The sequence below is a fragment of the Trachurus japonicus genome, chromosome 7 (assembly GCF_045865225.1).
Source record: "Trachurus japonicus isolate A0001 chromosome 7, Traja_1.0".
NCBI classification, from domain to species: Eukaryota; Metazoa; Chordata; class Actinopteri; order Carangiformes; family Carangidae; genus Trachurus; species Trachurus japonicus.
In genome coordinates, this window is record NC_140913.1 from 900600 (window position 1) to 921254 (window position 20655).

Below are 20655 nucleotides of genomic sequence, written 5' to 3' on the forward strand. Positions count from 1 at the left end.
AGCAGTGGAAGCTGTGGTTTAGTTGCTGGAATGGCACGGTGCTGTAGTGATCCTGCAGGTTCATCAGGTCAGAGAATGAGAACGCGGTGTGTGTGGCGCAGTGTGGCTGTTGTTTCCATCAGGTCTAAACCAAATGACTGTGAAATCCTGTTGAACCAGGAAGTAGCTTGTGGTTAGAGACAGTCACATCTCAGCAGTGAGGCTGGTGAATAAAACTAGAGCTGATGGGGAAAACGACCAGAGTTTGACAGGACAGACACTTGTTAAAGGGATAGTTCACCCAAAATTCAAATTTCACTCATTATCTACTCACCCTCATGTCAACTAAGAGCTGTGAGAATTTTCAGTCCTCCGTTCCTTCTCTGAGTTACGGGGGGGGGGGGGTCCGCGTAGCAGTATTTGTCCATATAATGGTTGTCAATGGATACCAACTTTCTTCGTCCAAAAAGACACACCAAAAAACATCCAAATACCTCCATACTGCTCGTCTGTAATGTCCCTCTTGTATTGAAGCCCCGACATGAGAAACTGTTCCGCTGGTCAGTGCAAATCACGCGAGATTCCACTACAAACAAGCTTAAAATATACACTTATTTAATTTTTTTCGGAACAATTTCTCATGTCGGGGCTTCAATACAAGAGGGACATTACAGACGAGCACTATGGAGGTATTTGGATGTTTTTTGGTGTGTCTTTTTGGATGAAGAAAGTTGGTATCCATTGACAACCATTATATGGACAAATACTGCTGCGCGGACCCCCCCGTAACTCTGAACGGAGGACTCTGAAAATTCTCACAGCTCTTAATCGACATGAGGGTGAGTAGATAATGAGTGAAATTTGAATTTTGGGTGAACTATCCCTTTAATATAAGAAGCTAATGTTAAAGCTGTCAGTGGACACCCACTGACCTGTCAGCCCAACATGTACAGCACCACTCAACACACACGGATCATGTGACTGTGACATATGAGCTCTGGAATCAATCAAGTCAATTGAATGTGGGTCGAACACCGTCGCCAGGTCAAGGCAATACGTGCATTTATCACAACAGCCGGCTGCAACAGTGTGTGTGTGTGTGTGTGTGTTTGTGTGAGATAATGAAATACGAATGGAGAAGGGGGGGGGGTGGGGCAGGGTGTGTGATTCCTGCTGTGCTAGCACAGGGGCCACACAGCTGATTTGGGGGTAAAAACTGTAGTGGTCATCTGTTAATGTAGCTCAGTATTTTCTAGCTTGTATTTGGATGTTTGAAGGTGTGACTGAGCTACATTAACAGATGATGGTACATATTTTTTAGCGATTATCTGCATAAGCATGGGCAGTGGTGATTTTTCATAGCGTATCTAGTCGACTGCATCGTAGACTAGTCATCAGCATGTCTGGGATGTTGGGGCCTGTGGCTGACTCACGTCTACCACTGTCATACACAGAGCGTTGACAAACTAACAGCATTAGTACAGCACAGAGAGTGAGGGTCCTGAGGGGAGAGAGGTAGTCACTTGAAGGCCGACTGCAGGTCTTTGAACGCGGCTCGTCTCTGTTTCTGCTCCTCGGCCTGCTTCTTCTTCTCCTCCTGCTCCTGGCGGATCTCGGCCTCGAACCGGTTGGACTCGTTGATGGCCTGGACCTGGAAGCAAACAGCGGTCAGGTGGTGGAGCCAAGAACTGAGACGCACAACTGAATCCCAAAGAGCTGTTGTCAGTAGAGGATAATCTGTTTTTGTAGCTACAACACTGTGAGTCGGGGCTTGAAGCGAGCAAAGAACATTCCCCACCCCCCTGACCTGAAACTGAATTTGTGATTGATGATATGTGTATGAATACAGGTAGAAAAAACTAAAATGACAACAAAAGAAATCAATAAAACAAAAAGCATAGCAGCCTAGTGGTATTATTTTCATATTGTTATTATCATTATCATTATTACAGATAATGAAAGGCATAAAGCAAAGAAATTGCCAAATGCTATAAATATTCATATTGTCCTCTTCTCAAACACTCAGCCCACAGCACTGACTGTCATAAAACAGAGAACTCAAAAACACTTGATAGGGTAGCACATGCCAAAGGCAAGGCAAGAAAGGAGAAAATAGACACACTTCACTCTTTGAATTGCTTCACATCACTAGTGATGTGTGTCATCACTAAAAATGTGTGTACTTTTGTCCTTCTTTGCCTTGTAAATCTGGGACGTGTACACGTTCAGATTCAACTTACTTTAGCTTCAAAGAAGGTCTTGGCTCCTTTGACTCCCTCTGTGGCGACATCGATCTCAGAGAGGCGAGCGAGGACACAGAGGCCACTATCCTCAGACAGCTCTCCTGCTGCTGCCTTCCTGAAGATCAGCAGGAACTGAGGAGGACAGGAAGAGCAGAGACACATGGATGAAGACAGAGTCTCTGACTGAAGTGAGCTGGCTCTGTCCCGTCTCCCCTCACCTCTCTGAAGCTCAGCATGTTGTCCAGGTCCTCGTCCACCTCCTTGATCATGTTCTTCAGGCCCAGGTGAGTCTGTGGAGCGCCCAGCTTCTCCATCATCAGCTTCAGCTCCATTAGGTCGATGTAGTTGTCCTTACCAGCGTCATACCTGAACACAGGTGTTTCATTACATGGGAAGAAAAGGAAAATCCATATCTTCCACCAGGTATAGCTGCAGTAGGCAGCCTGTTAAACAATGAATAACAGTTGTGCGCTTGGTTTTTGCATTTCACTGTACTGTTTTTATCCCTGGTTTTATCTTTGTATGCAACAATTAAAAATATGTATCTTTTTATCTATATCTATTTAAAAACATTCCCACTAAACAAATGTTAAAGGGATAGTTCAACATTTTGGCAAATTGGCCCATTGCCCAGGGTTTCCCCCAGAAAACTTGTTAAGCCCGGTGGTAGGGTGGCACCGGCGGCCCATCGGCGGGCCACCGGTGCCCAAGCGTGTTTTTCTGTGACAGGGGCCTGACCCTGACCATTGACTGATGGCAGGGCCCTGTAGGTAACAGATTCATTAATGGAGCAGTAGCATTTAGAAGGCGTGATTCCATAAGGCCTTAAGATCAATGTTAAAAGTTGACTGGAAATTTGAAAATATTATAATTTATCATAAACATTTGTTATTATAAGACATTTATGTAACATATTTAAACACCTATAGCAGAGTCTTACAGAAAGGCACTCTTGAAATAGCCTACTATTCAATCAACCACAAATCATAGCCTAAAAAACTATTTAAATAAATAACATCAACTCTTTGCATTAAAAACTAAAAAACTACTGCCTGGTGTCTCCATTGTTGAAGTGTAGCGTTATTTCTCAGATTTTTTTTTCTTTTCTCCGAGATTTTTTGTATCTGGAGTCACGTTACAGAGGCACATGACGTACTGTATAATATATTATACAGTACGTCATGTGCCTGTCATGTATACATCAATAACCCGTTACGCAAATACCGCCATTTTTGACATCCCGCAATGCATTGTAGGTATGCACCGATGCACTCTGGGATTGAAAGCGTCCAAACAACACCGCAGCACCGTGCTCCGCGGCTCTGACAGACGGGCCATGGCCGCAATGGACACAGAAGTTAACTTTAGTAATATGACGGTTAGTCATAAATGTAAACGGAATCAAAATAAAACTAGTGAAACTAGTAAATCAACTTGGAGCACGAGCGTTTATAAGAACCAGGCGCATATTTGCAACAGGCTACTTATTTTTGCAATGACCAGCACCCATTATGCACAGAACAAGGAGGTCACTGCAGGAACACTGGAATAAAACTACTTTAACCCCTGACATATCTTTATTGACATCAGACAATAAATATGACAGCTTGTCTGTGTTACCACGACACAGGAGCTGATCAGAGTAGGGGTGTCAACGTTTACAATTTGTTTTGTGTCTAACAAAGGCTTTTTATTTATTATTAATTTCAAACAATTCTTATGCTCAGCACAGAAAATCTATAATATAATCTCTGTTGTTGTTACTGTTCAAAAGAGTCAGAATAGAAGGAAGGGTCGGATCGAGAGCAGCATTCATTTACAAGTTTAATCTGCACCAATAGCCTACACCTTTTCTGAATAAATGTACGGCCACAGCTTAGGCTACCGGCTCTTCCCTTGGCTCAGTCATCGGACCGGGCACGACCGGACAGGTTCGGCTCGAAAACATTTACTACCAGGGTTTTTTCTGAATTATAAAAATTGAGGCAGCCGCCTCTGTCTGCGTTTGTACGGAGGGAGAGATCAGCTGATCCGCTGCTGTTTACTTTCTCTCTGAGCGTCTCCGCCTACAGATATTCAGCTGAGGGAATACGCTGCTCACCTGTTGAGCTGAGCGTCAGCAGCAAGTTGATAACCAGCTTCGTACCGTGTTAACTCGGACCGGGGCTTGAGGTTTTGTTAAGATGGAATATGAACACAAAGCCGAGTCTCCTTCGCAGTACAGGCCGGAGGAGTCGGTGTTGTTGTTGTTTTTTCCCCCCTCGGCCTTTATTCTGAAGGGACAGCTGGAAAGAGACCGGTAGGCTACGCGCAGATAGAGGGGGGAATTGACACGCAGTTCAGGCAACATTATCACCCCTAAAAATATATATTGGTGAGAAATGATCGAGGAGGAGGGGGGGAAAAGACGTGTAAACGACTATTGATTTTTCTAAACGGTTATGATTTGTTATCAGTGTACCTGTTAGATGTTGACACTCCTAGATCAGAGCTTCTATTAGTCCAGCACAACCTGTCACGTCTCTGTGTGTCTGTGTCGCGAGCGGGAGGAGCCGCTGTTGACAGGTGAGGACGCTGTAACACATAGCCTATTACTATTTGGTCATATACAAGGGATGTGAACTAAAATATGTACACGGGTTCGTCATATTACAGCGGCTACGGCCGTGATTACGAACCACAGGTTACAGCTGTCATGTGTCGGGAGGGGGGGCGGCAACCGTACCGTGTACACGTTTAAAACGGAAAGCTTTGCACAGTTTACACGTGTACATATTTTAGTACATGTTCACATCCCTTAATAGAATAATATTGTGTTACAGCGTCCTCACCTGTCAGTCAGCGGCTCCTCCCGCTCGCTCTCTCGCATGCAGGTGCACACAGACACAGAGACACACAAAAACGGGAGTGTGACAGGTTGTGCTGGACTAATAAGGACTGTGTCGTGGTAACACAGACAAGCTGTCGTATTTATGGTCTGATGTCAATAAAGATATGTCAGGGGTTAAAGTAGTTTTATTCCAGTGTTCCTGCAGTGACCTCCTTGTTCTGTGCATAATGAGTGCTGGTCATTGCAAAAATAAGTAGCCTGTTGCAAATATGCGCCTGGTTCTTATAAACGCTCGTGCTCCAAGTTGATTTACTAGTTTCTAGGGGTGTCACGATTTCGATTTTTTATCGAAATCGATCGAAATTACGCCACGATCTCGAGCATCGAAGTCAAAGAGAGGATCGACAATCCCCCCCCCCCCCCGCCCGCAAAGCTACAACTGCCCGTTGTCCCCATTGCGCACCAAGCGTCTTGTCAGTCACTGGTCTGAGTTCTCCTTTACTTTTTATTTCGAGACAATACTCACTCATTCTCTCTCTCTCTCTCTCTTTTTGATTTTTTTTATTTTACCGGCGGTGTCAGCTGCTGTGCAAGTCTGCAGCAACCTAAACAAATGCACATGTTGACTGGCTCTATTCCAGCCACATGATTGGTTCGGCGCAGCGCAACTCTCACAGGGTTCCTACAAGTTTCTCACGTGCAGCACCACGCCGCTCCAACTATCATTGGCTATTTGCCAAAACATGGATGAATGAAAACTATCGACCACGTCTCATATTTCTATCGAAGAAAAGTTAAGCCTATTTCACAATTTATAGCGTTTTATCACCCAGCCCTGGTGGGCTATTGTCCCCCTCCTACCTGGGAAGCAGGAGGGAGACACAGCTCTAACTACACAACACCGACAAGCACTGAGAGCCGCATGTTGCAGAGACGTTATAAGATAAAAAATAAAAAAAAACTGCAAATAATAAGCCGACGAAAAGGTGCAACTTTGCTTTGTGTATTATTTGCGGGGGCTTTCGGGGGATCTGGTGACGGTGGAGGATCCGGGACTGATTGACTGTGAGCCACCGCCAGTCTGATCAGGACCTGATCATCAGGTCCATGGCAGCGCTGCAGCTGCAGCTCTGCCCCGCTGTCTGTCACATGACTCTCCGTATCAGCGCAATCTCGTTTACATTACATTAAGCCGACATCAGGAGAATAATGAGACACGACGGTAAATTAATGAAAATAAAATTATGATAATGTACAGATATAAATATATTTGTTTCAAAACCTTGGGGGAAATTTTGGCCCCTGGATCATGATTTTTGGGGGCATGTTACCTTTATATTGTAAAGAAATTATTTAAATGTGACCATTAGTGCCTAATGTGATACATTATGGAAGTTGCATCACTCATATGTATCCCATCTTTTGAAATAAGATTTACTGTACAACATTTGATGAATAAAACCAATGATCATAGACTAGGCTAGTCTAAAAATAGCATAGGCGTCTGTGCTGTAAGAAAAAGAAAGAAAATCGAGAATCGAATCGAATCGTATCGTGACCCTAAAATCGAAAATAAAATCGAATCGAGGATTTGGAGAATCGTGACACCCCTACTAGTTTCACTAGTTTTATTTTGATTCCGTTTACATTTATGACTAACCGTCATATTACTAAAGTTAACTTCTGTGTCCATTGCGGCCATGGCCCGTCTGTCAGAGCCACGGAGCACGGTGCTGCGGTGTTGTTTGGACGCTTTCAATCCCAGAGTGCATCGGTGCATACCCACAATGCATTGTCCAAGATGGCGGTATTTGCGAAACGGGTTATGACTGTACCACGCTCTTTTTCCGGTCAGTCGTCATGGAAACGTGACACTCACGGATCTATTGTTTAGACCAGAGAAGACAACGTGTGTGATCGCAAACGTTACGAGCTGAAAAATGAAACAATGGATCATTTTCACATCAGGTCAAAGCCCCGCGGCTCACAGGAGTCTGGAACTCTGACGCTGCAGGGGATATCTATGGCAGGGGACGACGTGCTAACAGCTAACAGCTACCAGCTAACAGCTAACAGCTAACAGCTGCAGCAGCTGTCCAGCTGATTGAGCCTCTGGAGCTGCGGCTCCGCTCACGTTAACGTTTGGACTTGGTGCGTTCCTCTCGGTCAGCTGGTGAAGCAGCGGGCTGATGAGCATGATGTCCGTGACGTGTCCCGTTATGCGTGACGAAGTTGTGACATTGTCAGGTGATGAAAAAGACACACCTGATCACGTGTTTATGGAGTGTCACTACCCGATTTGCGACGCTACCCGATCTGTGACAAAACTGGTCTGCGCATGCGCAGACCGGCCGCCATCTTGGACAGCTGCCTACGGCAACTCCACTTGGACAAACTTCATTTGGGCACTGTCCGATTTGCGTACATGCTTAAAGTTCTGTGAAATTAAAATACGGTACTGTGAAAATGATTAAAAAATAAAATAAAATAAAATAAAAACCGCGGAGGTCCGTCATAAGACAGCCGCGGCAGACTCGTTTATTCAGTGAGTGTTGTGGTAGTTGTGATTGTTTGGTAGCGTCGCAGATCGGGTAGCGACATGGAGTATCAAAACTGATTAAAAAAATTAATAAACGATGCTTAGCCTGGCGGGGGGGCAAGGAAGGCCTGGCGGGCCGCCAGGCTTATAATACACTGGGGGAAACCCTGATTGCCATAATCCCTATCCACCTTATTCCTAGCTCCCATGATGCTTTGCGGGAATTATGGGCGCAGCTTCCAGTGCGAACCGGAAGTAGCGTTTGTTTACATGCTAACAGTACGCGCTAATCCACTTTCTGCGAGCGTTAGAGACATAAAACACCACCTTTTACAACTCAAACGAGACAATATCATAATACCGCTGCCTACTAATATTGTGAGGTGTGAGGACGACTTAAAAAAGTGGCCAAAGATAAAAAGATAACGTACAGTAGCATATTTAGCTACTTGTTAACTTGGTTGCTTCAGTTGTTGAGGCAACGAGCTATCTGCTAGCTCTGGAAAGTTGCCTCATAAGTTGGAATAATTTTATTTTAAAACACATTCCTCTTTTATAAAGAAATGCATATGTGTGTGTGTGGGGGGTCTCTCTCTCACTCACCTCTTTACTGCCTGCTCTCAGGGATTGTGTGTGGTGGTGGTGGTGGGGGCGGAGTATTTTACTGTAGGTTCTCACCATGGATCTATTATAAGACCACACACAGACACATCCGAGTGTCCAACCAACAAAGTTGTAGTAAAAAAAAAATCCATTTAGTTTATTTTAATCATAAAGACCTATACTTTTGATACAGAGGGGTGTGTCAGTGTACACAACGTTTACACGGAATGAAACAGTAAACATAAAATTGCGTGTATCATTTAGGGCAATTTTTTATACATATTTGTATACATATAGTCTTATAGATTCGGGGTCTAGATATGTATGTACCTGTGCAAATCAGCGGGTGACACCAAACAACGTCTGCCCAAGCAAGTCACAGCTTTTATTTCTCTCACACTCACACACACCAGTGTCCTGGAGAGATGCAGCCGCATCTGGGGGGACGACCGCGCGTGTGCGTGTGTGCGCATAGCGTGTGTTGCCCCTTCTCCACTACACAGTTACAGCTCAGCTCTACTCCACTTGGTTTAGGTTCTTTTAATCACAACCATAGTTTGTCATATTAAAGCGGGTTCGTCAGCACCGCGGAGCTGATCGCTGTCTCTCTAATCAATGAGCATTTCCCACCGACTCTCTTTTTTCTCTCCTTTCGTCAGCTCCAAACTCACTCTTCTGCACCGCGATTACGAACCGCAGCGTGGTTTCAAACACAGCTGTTATTTAACTCATGTGTCAGAATAACAATAATCTCGAGGGGGGGCTGTTACATTCATTACAATGCATTTCTCCTCTGTGACGGGCGGCGCGCCCCTCACTCCCGTCACAACACACACACACGCCCAGTGGCTGCCTCTCTCCCGGTTCAGCCCCGTCCACTTCTCGGTCTCCTGCCCAGATTACGTTGTACGAGCGGACCTGTTGGTCCGAGTGGCCACGGTCCAAGCGGACCTGTTGGTCTGACTCGTCCAACACAGTCCAGTCCTCCACCCGCAGCCCCCAGAAGCTGCAGACGGGTCAACCAAACAGCGCTACTCCCTCTCTTCAGTCGAGCTGATTTTTTTAATTACGAGCGCTCACCACCATGGATCAATAACCGGTCTATTATCACCACATGAATTGCCTCATCTACCGAATTAACTAAGAAAACAGAAAACAATGTGAAAACTTTCAAATAAACCGCTGACAGTAATGAAGACCGCTAGCAACCACTGCTGTTAGCCAATGGCTCACTGCTACTTCCGGTGCTGACCGGAAGTTCCACCCATAACCGTTTCTACAGTAACGACCCCAGGAATAAGGTGGATAGTCCTAGCAGTAGGTTCGTTACCTTTATTTGTCGGTGCAAGCTATTTTTAGAACGGCGGAGCAGAGCCGCGAGCTGCTCAGAGCTACACTACGGAGGATAATGGGATTTCTTGGTTTCCCTCATCAAACTCATCAAATACACAATCCAACAACTCCACAACGCTCTGGTGGACAAGTTGTGACCTGCACATTCACCACACTATGAGATAATAACAGAACGTTACCAGACAGAGTTGTTTTAGAGGGAAATACACTTGAGCTTGACTGCTTGATGAAAAACTGGGCGGGCGGTTTTGCATGAATTTCCCTCTAAAAAAACTCTGTGTGGTAACGTTGTGTTATTATCTCATAGTGTGGTGAATTTGCAGGTCACAACTTGTCCACCAGAGCGTTTTGGAGTTGTTGGATTGTGTATTTGATGAGTTTGATGAGAGAAACCAAGAAATCCCATTAGCCTCCGTAGCGTAGCTCTAAGCACCTCGCGGGCGGCTCTGCTCCGCCGTTCTATAAATAGCTTGCACTGACAAATAAAGGTAACAAACCACTACTATAGGGATTATGGCAATGGGCAAATTGCCAAAATGTTGAACTATCCCTTTAAGAACCCAACATGAATCTGTTGGCTCTGCTGACCAATGTGGACGACTTCCTGCAGCTCCTACAGAGCTGAGGAAGAGATACTGACTGGCTGTTCCAGCTACTATCAGGTCTACTGATCAAGTCACATCTCATCCTCCAGGTTTAGTGGAAGGGAGGCCAAGTGGAGTAGAATAATAACTAGGGCCGGGACTTTAACGCATTAATTACGATTAATTAACTACACAAAAATTAACGCGTTAAAAAATTAACGCATTTTAATCGCACTTATTTAAATTTTTTTTTTTTTTTTTCTCACGTGTGTCTACGTGCGGTGCGCCCGCACGCGAGAGAGGCGGCAGTTTGAGAGGCTGACTGGCAGAGATGAGAGCTGGTGAAACGCTAGCATGGTTATTTAAAACACCATCTCTGATCTCTGCCTGCACATAGATACACAGACACGGGCGCACGCTAAATGCGCTATATAGCGCTAATTGCTCAGCTGCAGCGCTATATATATGACCTGTCACTGTCACAGGTGCATCTCATCTCATTATGATAGGACTTCACCCTCAGAGCTGTCTGTCTTCAGACTGTCCTGACCTGTCCCTGAACATCACACAGGGACAACATGGAGCTGCCTGTGTGATTGGTTACTGAGTTTTATTAATGTTTACATCAGGCTGAGTTTAACAAATCAGTTTATGCTACTGTGATTTAAGTAGCCTAGTTAAATACTACAGTAATCATCATAGTGTACTGGAAGGAAAGACCATTTAATCTGTATGTATCAAATATAGATTAATGAATTAATCGATAATTTGCATCCCTAGTCTGTTGGTCTTGGTTAAGTACCACCTTGAATGCTTAAGCTTATGTATTCAGTCATTCAATGGTATACTAAGGGGCCGTTTACACGAAGACGCTTGCGAGTAAAGACGATAAAATATTTTATCGGAAGTGCCTTTCGTTTATATGGTGACGGCGTTTTTGGGGCTTGAAGACGCAAAAATCTCAAACCACCCCTGAAAGTGGAAAAGTTGAATACGCTCCAGCGCAGCGTCTCCGCCTAAACAGGCCAAGACGCAAAACTGGCTCAGATCTGCTGTTCTGCTCACGTCAAGTCGGCGTGTTGACGTCACGATACAAACAAACATGTCGGATTACATCCACCCTTCAGACCTGCAGGCTACTTTGGCCGCAATAACTACAATTATACAACAGTTAGTTCCGACAGGTCCCAACCGAGCAATTTGATTGGACAAGAGACGTTCCATGAGTGCTGATATACAGTATAACAGCACTGCAACCTTTTACGGTCGTTATCACTCCGCTGTTCAGCAGTGGACAGAAGCTAAGCTATAATGGAGCTAAGTCAGAGCCAGGCTCCCCATACAGGAGCTGCCCCATCTCTCTGCTGCTACTACAGTTAGAAACGGACCTGAACATTAAAACCTGGACCTGACCTGGTCCGTCTAATTGGAGATAAATCTCTACTAAACCCGGCTGGAAAAAAATCGCCGCGGGGCAACTACGTTTTGACGGCGATGTGTTTTGATATTAGCTTTAGCTGTTGTTAGCCACGTAGCTCAGCTACTTAGCTTCAACTGTGTTTATAATGATTACATAGCAGATAAACAAATGTAATACGGTATCGATAACGTCTCTGTCTGTCTTCACGCTGGTCCTGTTGCTCCGGTGCTGATCAGACACGGGCTCAGAACCAGAACCAGCACTGAAGCAGCTCGGTGGAAAAGCTTGTAGCTAGTAGCAAGCTAGTATGAAATGTTTATGTGTTGCCTGGCAACAGCCTTGTCTCCCTTCCAGTTGCGGAACTATTTCTGTTGGCGGAGCCAAATAAATGATTAAATAAACAAACAAATCATAATCTCTTGTAGTTTATTACTGTTCTAAAATGCGCACGTAGCACTGTTGTATAAAAGCAATATCACACTGGAGGTCGTGCTGTTGTTAGCTGTAGCCATGTTTTCCTTTTCTGATTTCCCGGCACAGTGACGAAAAGAAGGAAGGTTCTACGCATGCGCTTACGCATTGCGGCGTTTGTGACAGCACCACCTAGTGGTCTGGCGTGCATTAGCAATGGATTTGTACACACTTTTGCGTCTCCGTATGCACACAGATTTCCTCCCGAGAACGCTCGTGTAGACGCGAAATAAAAAGTGAAGACGCGACGCCACTTTTGCGTCTTCTGTTCACACCGTCTTCGTGTAAACCTAGCCTAAAATCCATGTGGAAAAAAAATGCTTCTCACTGTTCTCAGGTCAAATATTTATATGCGATTAAAATGCGATTAATTAATTACAAAGCCTCTGATTAATTCGATTAATTTTTTTAATCGAGTCCCAGCCCTAATAATAACACATAACAATAAAAAAGTAACCAGTGCAGAAAAAACAAGATAGAAGGAGACTGAGTTGTTGAGATATAATGAGATACAGAATAAAAGTATGTTCTGTGGATGAGTTAAGTTATGTTTTCATAGATTTTCTTCCTTACTGGAGAATCTGTGCAGAAGATTCTGCATAAACAGTGTCACAGCTCTTGTCAATCAGATTTATTTGTCTTTTTAATATTGAAAAGTGTCATAACACAACACTTTTCAACTAACTGCGACCCTGGTGGCCGGAGAAACCCGAGAGGAAGCTTGTATATTTAAAGTAGAAATACATTAACCAGAATGCAGTGCTCACAGCGGCCCCCAGGCCCCTCCCTTCATGGGTACTTTCCAAAGGTCTTTGCCAGTGGTGGTGGTGTGTTTACGGAAGAAGAAGAAGAAGAAGGGTTTGGAGTTTGTTTCCCAGGCCAGAGACCGTTTTAGCCGAGCGGCATTTGATCTCTCTGCCAAGGCTTTCATTCATTTACACCCAGTGTTTTCTCTCTGTGGCGTCCAGCACCATTGTATCACAGGCATCACAGCTGATTTAACAAGAGCTGCACAGCTGCTGCTGCTGCTGCTGCTGCAAAGCAGGACAGTGTGAGAGCACAGGCACACGGTCAGAAACCTAGTTCATCTCTGAGAAACAGTGGTGGAGGAGGCAGTGAGAACTAACACCTTGTCTCCATGTGGACAATAGAGAGCCATTATTACATAGAAGCAACCGGTATCAGCATGCAGAGCTGGCTCAGGACAATATAACACTTGTTGAGATAAGTGAGGTTTACAGCCGAAGGGAGTGAAGTGCTCCAGCTGGACAAAGAGCAGCACTGTGACTGGATGTTTGACAGACTGAGATACATGCAAATGCAGATCTGTTCATAAAGAATTGAACTGCTGTGTGCTGCTGTCAGACATCACCATTCATTGAATTACGATTGTAAAACTTATTGCATCACCAGATTCTTGCCAATCTCCAGCAGCTATACGCCCATAGCTGCCAGCACTTCCCATGATGCACCGAGGTCCTCTCTCCTCCTCTTCCTCTCCATCTGCACACAGCTTGCTCTCTCTGCAGTTGTGTTCCTCCTCGTCACTCCGTGATCTGCTCAATGCCATCTGCTACAGTTATTCTTATTACGCAATTGTGTTATTTTTACTCATAGCAGTTGTCATATTATTGTCTTTCTGTTTTAAAGGGATATTTTAACATTTTGGCAAATTCGTAATCCCTATAGTCATAGCAGTAGGTTCATTACCTTTAATTGACCCTTCGCCAACTCCTCCCACAAACGGCTATTGTCCAATCCTACGTTAGCAACCGTAACTATAGGCCTGGCAAGCTTTCCACAGTGAGTCATTACGTTTTCTTTTGTGGACACATTTTGAGACTAGGACGAAACACATTTGTTTGTAGAGAAGGATGTTGTTGTTGCTGCTGCTACTATGGCGGTGGCGGCGGCGGCAGCAGCAATATAGAGATGTTCAGATACGAGCTGACTTTTTTTTCGACTTGAGCAAGTGTAAATATGGGGATAACCATATGTTCACCTCCGCAATGACAGCTGTACTTTTACCGCGTTTACCTGGGCTTTTAGGCGAGGGATCCTCCAGGCAGGGACTGCTTTCACTGACTGATACAGCGGTGGGAGAAAACAAAACAGCAGCGAAAGCTGTATGTGGTTCACAATCGCCCAAAAACTTGCAGTTTGACAACGTTTCATGACCAGTGAGATGACGTAAGTCTTCGTGGGTTGATAGACGGTAAAATTACCGGTCCTTACTGCTGCTCTGTACATTGTCCAGTCGTGTCGTTGAACAGATGTTTTATCCTCCTGCGCGAGTCACGTCACTGAAAACTCTGAATGATCTTTGTGACTTCTTCTCTCTATTATCTCAGAACAGTTTATCCAGAAATTTGCTGATATTTCCTTTGAAATCGATACCAAATACTGCCAGGAGCATGGCTGGGAGTGAAAGCTTGCCCGCCGTAGCAACAGTAACCAAGGGGGCGGGGCTTACGCGAAGGGTCAATTGTCGGTGCAAGCTGTTTTTCGATTTGCGGGGCAGAGACGCGAGCTGCTCAGAGCTACGCTACGGAGGCTCATGGTATTTCTTGGTTTCCCTCATCAAACTTATCAAATACACAATCCAACAACTCCACAACGCTCTGGTGGACAAGTTGTGACCTGCACATTCACCACGTTATGAGATAATAACACAACGTTACCAGACAGAGTTGTTTTAGAGGTAGCAGGAACATGTGTGTGATACATGTGAGTGATTTCAAAAGCAAGTAGTTCTGAGTATTTGCTTCATGTGTTGTAATGTTACATAATTATACGTTATTATTTCATAGCGTGGTGAATGTGCAGGTCACAACTTGTCCACCAGAGCGTTTTGGAGTTGTTGGATTGTGTATTTAGTTTGATGAGGGAAACGTGGAAATTCCATTAGCCTCCGTTGCATTAGCTAAGCAGCTCATGTCTCTGCTCCGCCGATCTAAAAGCAGCTTGAACCGACAATTAAAGGTAACGAACCTATTGCTATGACTATAGGGATTATGGCAACAGCCGAATTTGCCAAAATGTTGAAATATCCCTTTAAGAATGTGTTATTACTACACCCTGTCCTGTTCAAGGTTTCTACTTTCAATAAGAAGATTTTTCTGCCTCTGCTTCAACCTGATCTATGTGCAAAGATGTGCTAACATAGGTTTCCTCAGCAGAGGAAGGAACAGACAGGTGCTGCTCAGCGCTGAGATAACAGCTGCAGTCATCTCTGCTCTCACTTCAGCCACAGGAAACGTGCGCTCATCGTTGAGCATTTCCTACTTGGCAATGAGAGAGTTCATGTCCAGACAAGTAAATGACTTCCTGTATACTCGCTTTGTAGTCAATAGAGGGACTACTGATCGTTATCATGCAGTTATTGACTTTATTTACACACTCTGTTATCTGCACCTGTTCCCACAGAGAGCAGAAACAATCAGTATGAGTTGTTCAGTCATTGTCCTCCTCCAGTCTCTGAGCACAGGACCTTTTAATTCCATCTTTTTCCATCTTGCTCTCAGTGGTTGGCACCGGTCCAGGTCTATTTTAAAATATTTGTTTTCTAAAGAGACCTCGGTCAAAAACCAAGAGACAAGGCTTTATTTCACATGGAGGGAGGATGTTCATTTTCCTCCAGGGTTCTTGTTTTTATTACTCAAACCCAAGCAGCCCTCAAACTCACACCGTCTCTGTGCCGACTGGTCTGGTGCATAAAGGTGTGAAAACAACTGGAACGTCAAGCAAGCGGCACAACAGACGAAGTGAAGAACAGTATGCGGGAAAAAAATCTTTGTCACATAATCTCTAATGACAAAGCAGGAATTCAACAATTGTGTTATTTTTCTTTTCAAATTTAAACTGGAATTATAATGAACATTTATCCATGCACACACTAGTATATTGATATTATACTGCAGTATTAATCAGAGTCGGTCAGGGATGAGTCCTTAAACCAGGAAATGACTTAGTACTCCTGGCTCCTTCATCCCCCCCCCCCCCCAACCACTACAAACGTTGTAGGCTTTTGTAGAAAAGGTCAGAGATAAATCAAACTACAATTATAGGAAGCTCAGTAGTGCTGCGGTTGACGTCATGTGACCATAGTGTAGTTCATTTATAGCCTTTATGATTAGCCATTTATTTCTGGTGATTGTGAGTTTGTTTCATCTAAAATCCAGTTGGCTCTTTGCGGAGGGAACTAGAGCGATAGCAACATCTGGAGTTAGACGTCATCCCTGCTGCACTACTGGATCCAATCACACTGGAGCTCTGTGACTGGACAGGGTCACTTAGTGTTACACTGTGCAGTAAACACAGGCAGGCTAATCCTCTCTAGACATTTATTGATTTGTTTAATTAGGGGGATACTTCCTTCAACACTCTTTTCAGATGTGAATAACTGTAACTCACAAGATTAACGCTGAAACCATCCAGGTGTGACTGGGTCTGAACCGTTAGCAGGGGACCGTGCATAGAGTGACTGTACAAAGTAGTGCAGCTAAACCACCTGGACAGGCCTGGACATGCCAGGAAGCCCAAGAATCTGAGCAGAGCATCCATGGAAACAGCTCCAACTTTGCAGACGTGCAAAAACAAAACGTCAGTGTCAACCTGATTTAAAAGACGACATGCCTCAACAGAAGACCAGATGTAGCATCGTGGCTAGTAACAGTAACTTCCTTTTTATCCTAATTTGTCCAGTTGAGTCAGACGGCTGGACTCTGTCAGGACTTCATAGGTCTCAGTAAAACACTATGTGAGGCCAGCAGGGATGTAATCAAGGCTCATTTCACCACACCTACCACCCACACTGACTGCTGCTGCTGCTGGCTTCATGGTAAACGCACACTGGCCCTGAATTCCTGCCATTCAGCTGCTGAGCCTGACTCACTGTGCAGTCATACTGCAAGCGGCCTCCATCGACCCGGCAGCAGCACTCACTTCCTATCAGATTCAGAAACGTGTGCACGACAAAGTGTGACCGGTAAACATTTCCACAGCGCTGGATTAACCCGGTTAAATTCACACCTGCTGCAAATGTGAGTGAAACGCCTTCATGTAACTTGTTGCTAACAACATCCTGTATGGTATGTATCTGGCTATCAACAGCACTACATCTGCCCCAGAGCACGCGGAGCAGTGGTTTTAAATGTGGGGGTGTTCCAAAGAACGGAAATTGAATTTCAGTTTTAATCACAAAATACAATTTTTAATCACTATCACAGAGTTATCATGGTGGATTTACCTATGCTACGACATTCCTGAAAAAAACTCTGCACTTCATGGCTGGATTGAAAACTCTCTCGAAAAGATATAATTGCCCTGAGCCCACCTCAGATCGCCAAAAGAGTAAGCTTCCAATCAGGGTCCAAAACTAACTTTTTTAGGCTGGTAAGTGAATTTTTTTTACCAGCCAGGCAGATAATTTACCAGCCAACCAAGTAAAAATTGCGTTTAAGTGCTGTATATTGCTATCAGTATTATTTAACGTGTCATTTGGGTCTTATATGCGATTCTCAATCAATATTTTAGTAGTATGCACTAATACTAGCAATTAGGGGTGTGCAAAGCCTCCGGTATTTGTATTTGTTGAGGGGGGGAAAGTATTTCTATTTGTATTTGTGTTCGAGTAAAATTCAAAATAGGTGTAAAAATCCAGTTTTTTGAGATACACTTCTAATTCTAATCCATTATGAATCCCACCACCACCTGCTGAACAGACAGAACATAAACAAATGAACTATCATTACTTCAAAAAATCTCTCTCTCTCTTACAGTTGTTTAGGATTGTGTGTGGTGTTTTTCATCTTTTTTTTTTTTTTAAAGAATGATAATTAGTTTAAAATATATTTTTATCAGTAATTTCTTTTTTTCAATTAGGCCTACTACTAGACATTTAAGGCGACCCCATCTGAATTCCAGGCGACCCCACATGGGGTCCTGATCCCAAGGTTGAAAAACACTGCTCTACTGTCTTTCCTGTCTGCTCTCAGAGTGTGTGTGTGGGGGGGTAATGTAGTGTTGATTCTCTCTCACACACACACACACACACACACACACACACAAACAGGCGCGCGCGCGCGCGCACACACACACACATGTTCTCAGCGGTGAGGTCCGACCAGAGCGATTGACATGTGTCCAATCAGACGCGCGGGTTCGGAGTCTGGACCGAGAATTAAAAGTTGGACCGCGCTGGTCCGTGCTTCAGCACCGTGTGTCGGGCTGCGTCTGGTTTTAATTAATACGGGGATAAACAGTCAGCGCCGCGGTCACCGGAGCTGATCACTGCGGACAACGGTCTGCGATTGCTTGAATGCTCGTTCAATTCGACCACTGCCTTTTCATGCAGCGTAAGGAGGCTGAGGCTGAGGTGCGCTCCATTTTTGTATGCTGGTGCACAGCGAGGGGTGGGCACACGGGTTTACCATTGGAAAATGTGGGGGGGACGAAATTATTTTGCTATAAAAGTGGGGGTGTCGAAACACCCCCATCCCCCACGGGTGCGACGCCCATGTCCACTTCAAAGCACCTGAATGACATCTTCCAACTACTGACCCATCACATCACTGGGGCCATGGAGTCCCTTCAGTCATTCCTACAGGATCCAAACTGGGACACAAATACTGCATTTATAGCACTACGTACATGCATAATAACCATTCCAGCTGTATTCTAATTACACAATATACAGTGCGACCGTTTTTAGTTTTTTTTATTATGGTGTAGAGTGAATTTTGCAGTAGGGAATTACCTTTTTATTCTGTCATGTTTAACATCTTCCTGATGCTTTATGAAAATGTGTCTCACCTGAAAACAGGAAGTAATGACTGAGTGGCAATCCTTGTTTGATATGAGGAATGTGAGCATTTTAGCTGTGTGAGCTGGTCTCTTTGCTGTGACCCAGGTTCAGGACAGGGCAATGAAATGTACAACACTGTGTCTTACACTGTGTGCAGCTTGTCACAGTTTGTGTATTCTTCTTCTTCCCAGCAGGTTAACCAACACCAATAGCACAGTGAATACAACCACATGTCGACATGCACAAGGTGACTCCAGAGACAGGGTCAGTGGATTTGAAACAAACTGTTTTCTCTGTTTACCTCAGACCACATCAGGTCCTGAACTGAGAACAATTCTCCACTCAATGAAAGGCTGCTGTTATCTCATTTCCTTGTCACTCACTTGCATAACTGTCCCCACCCTGCATTCCCTCCAGCTACAGAAATCTGTGGATACATGTGGTCTAACCGACTGCACAGCTGCAAACACTATTTTCTTTATTGATTAGTCTGTTTTCTTGGATCACTTATTAACCAGTTATCTCATAATGTCTGACTGCTCTCACATCTGTTCCTGAGTCAGTCCTCACTTCCACATGCTGGTGTACAGCTTCTGACCAATGGCCATCTCCTTCAATCAATACTACACTGTGTTAGTCTGTTGTACTTTGTTACTGGTGTTACACGAATGATAAAACATTATCACTTCATTTTGGCTCTTTTGTGACCTACATGAGCAACATGCCAGCTCAACTTCCTTATATGAGCAAACTTCCCTGACACAAGCAACTGACTCATCTCAGATTAGAAAGGGGAAGCACTAGCCTGGAGCCATGTCTCTGATGTGGCCTCCAAGCTGCCGGGGGCCACCACCCACCCTGTCACACTCACATTTTGAACATCTTCTCCATGTCTTTGATCTGCTTTCGGGAGAACTCCTTGAACTCGGTGTAGGGGTTGAACACCTTCATGCTGGGCTGGCAGTGCTCCCCCTGCCCGTCGTTCAGCTCCCCCCGTCGGAGCAGCTTGGCTCCCAGCTCCGAGTCTGCGTTGGCCGTGCTGGCTTTCTCCTCCGGCTCCGAGCCATTCTCCTCTCCGGCTGCGTCCACGGCGACGGGTTCCTCGGCTCCTTCTTCGATCTGCAGCCGACGGCTGAGTTTGGACGAGAGCTCATCTGTGGCCATTTTCACACAGGAGCAGGAGGCGTTATTATCTAGCTAACGGTAACTTAACTGTCAGAGAGAGGAAGCTAACGGCTCGTTCCCGCTGTGTAGGAGCTGTGCTCGGGTATTTGTGCTAAATGAATGTAGACACCGTCTACGTGCTTATCTGACGTCCAGTGCTAATTTCCAGGGCTCAGACTCCAGCTCTGATAAATGCCTCCACTCCAGGAAGTTGTGTAATGGCTCATTAGCTACGTAGCTCTCAGTGGCCGTCTGTCTCACGCTCTCACCACACCTTTTAAAGACGCAGACTGGCTCGTGCAGACGTTGTCGTGGTTACGGGCGGCAGCGTCCAGCCCCGCCCACGCGTGGCAAGCAAACCCGACCAGTGCCTACTTCAGGACCATAATAGATCCATGTTCAGGACAGGTGGGGGTTTTGGTTGCGCGCCATGTTTATTTCGCCCCAGCGTGCCTTTCCTGTCCACACTGTCGGGACTGGGACTGCCGTGTAAACAGAACCGTGTTCACAGTCAGGTTGTTTTCAAACCTTATGTCTGCCCTCTTTTTGTCCGCCCTCTTTTTGTCCACCATCTTCACTCGTACACAGGTTACTGACAAACGCTGAATTATCGAAGATAAAACTTGTACTATTACTACTATTTAATTTGCATTAGTGTTTTACA

General features: G+C 44.9%; 1 protein-coding gene across 1 annotated transcript; it reads right to left on the minus strand.

The window, feature by feature from the left end:
* Nucleotides 1-1159: 1159 nt before the first annotated feature.
* On the minus strand, nt 1160-20276 carry efhd2 (EF-hand domain family, member D2). Its single transcript, XM_085780693.1, has 4 exons — nt 19699-20276; nt 2441-2588; nt 2220-2354; nt 1160-1630 (listed from the first exon to the last, which is right to left on the minus strand). The coding sequence occupies exons 1-4, from the start codon at nt 19989-19991 to the stop codon at nt 1499-1501; spliced, it is 708 nt and encodes a 235-aa protein (XP_085636819.1). The 5' UTR covers nt 19992-20276; the 3' UTR covers nt 1160-1498.
* Nucleotides 20277-20655: the final 379 nt, after the last annotated feature.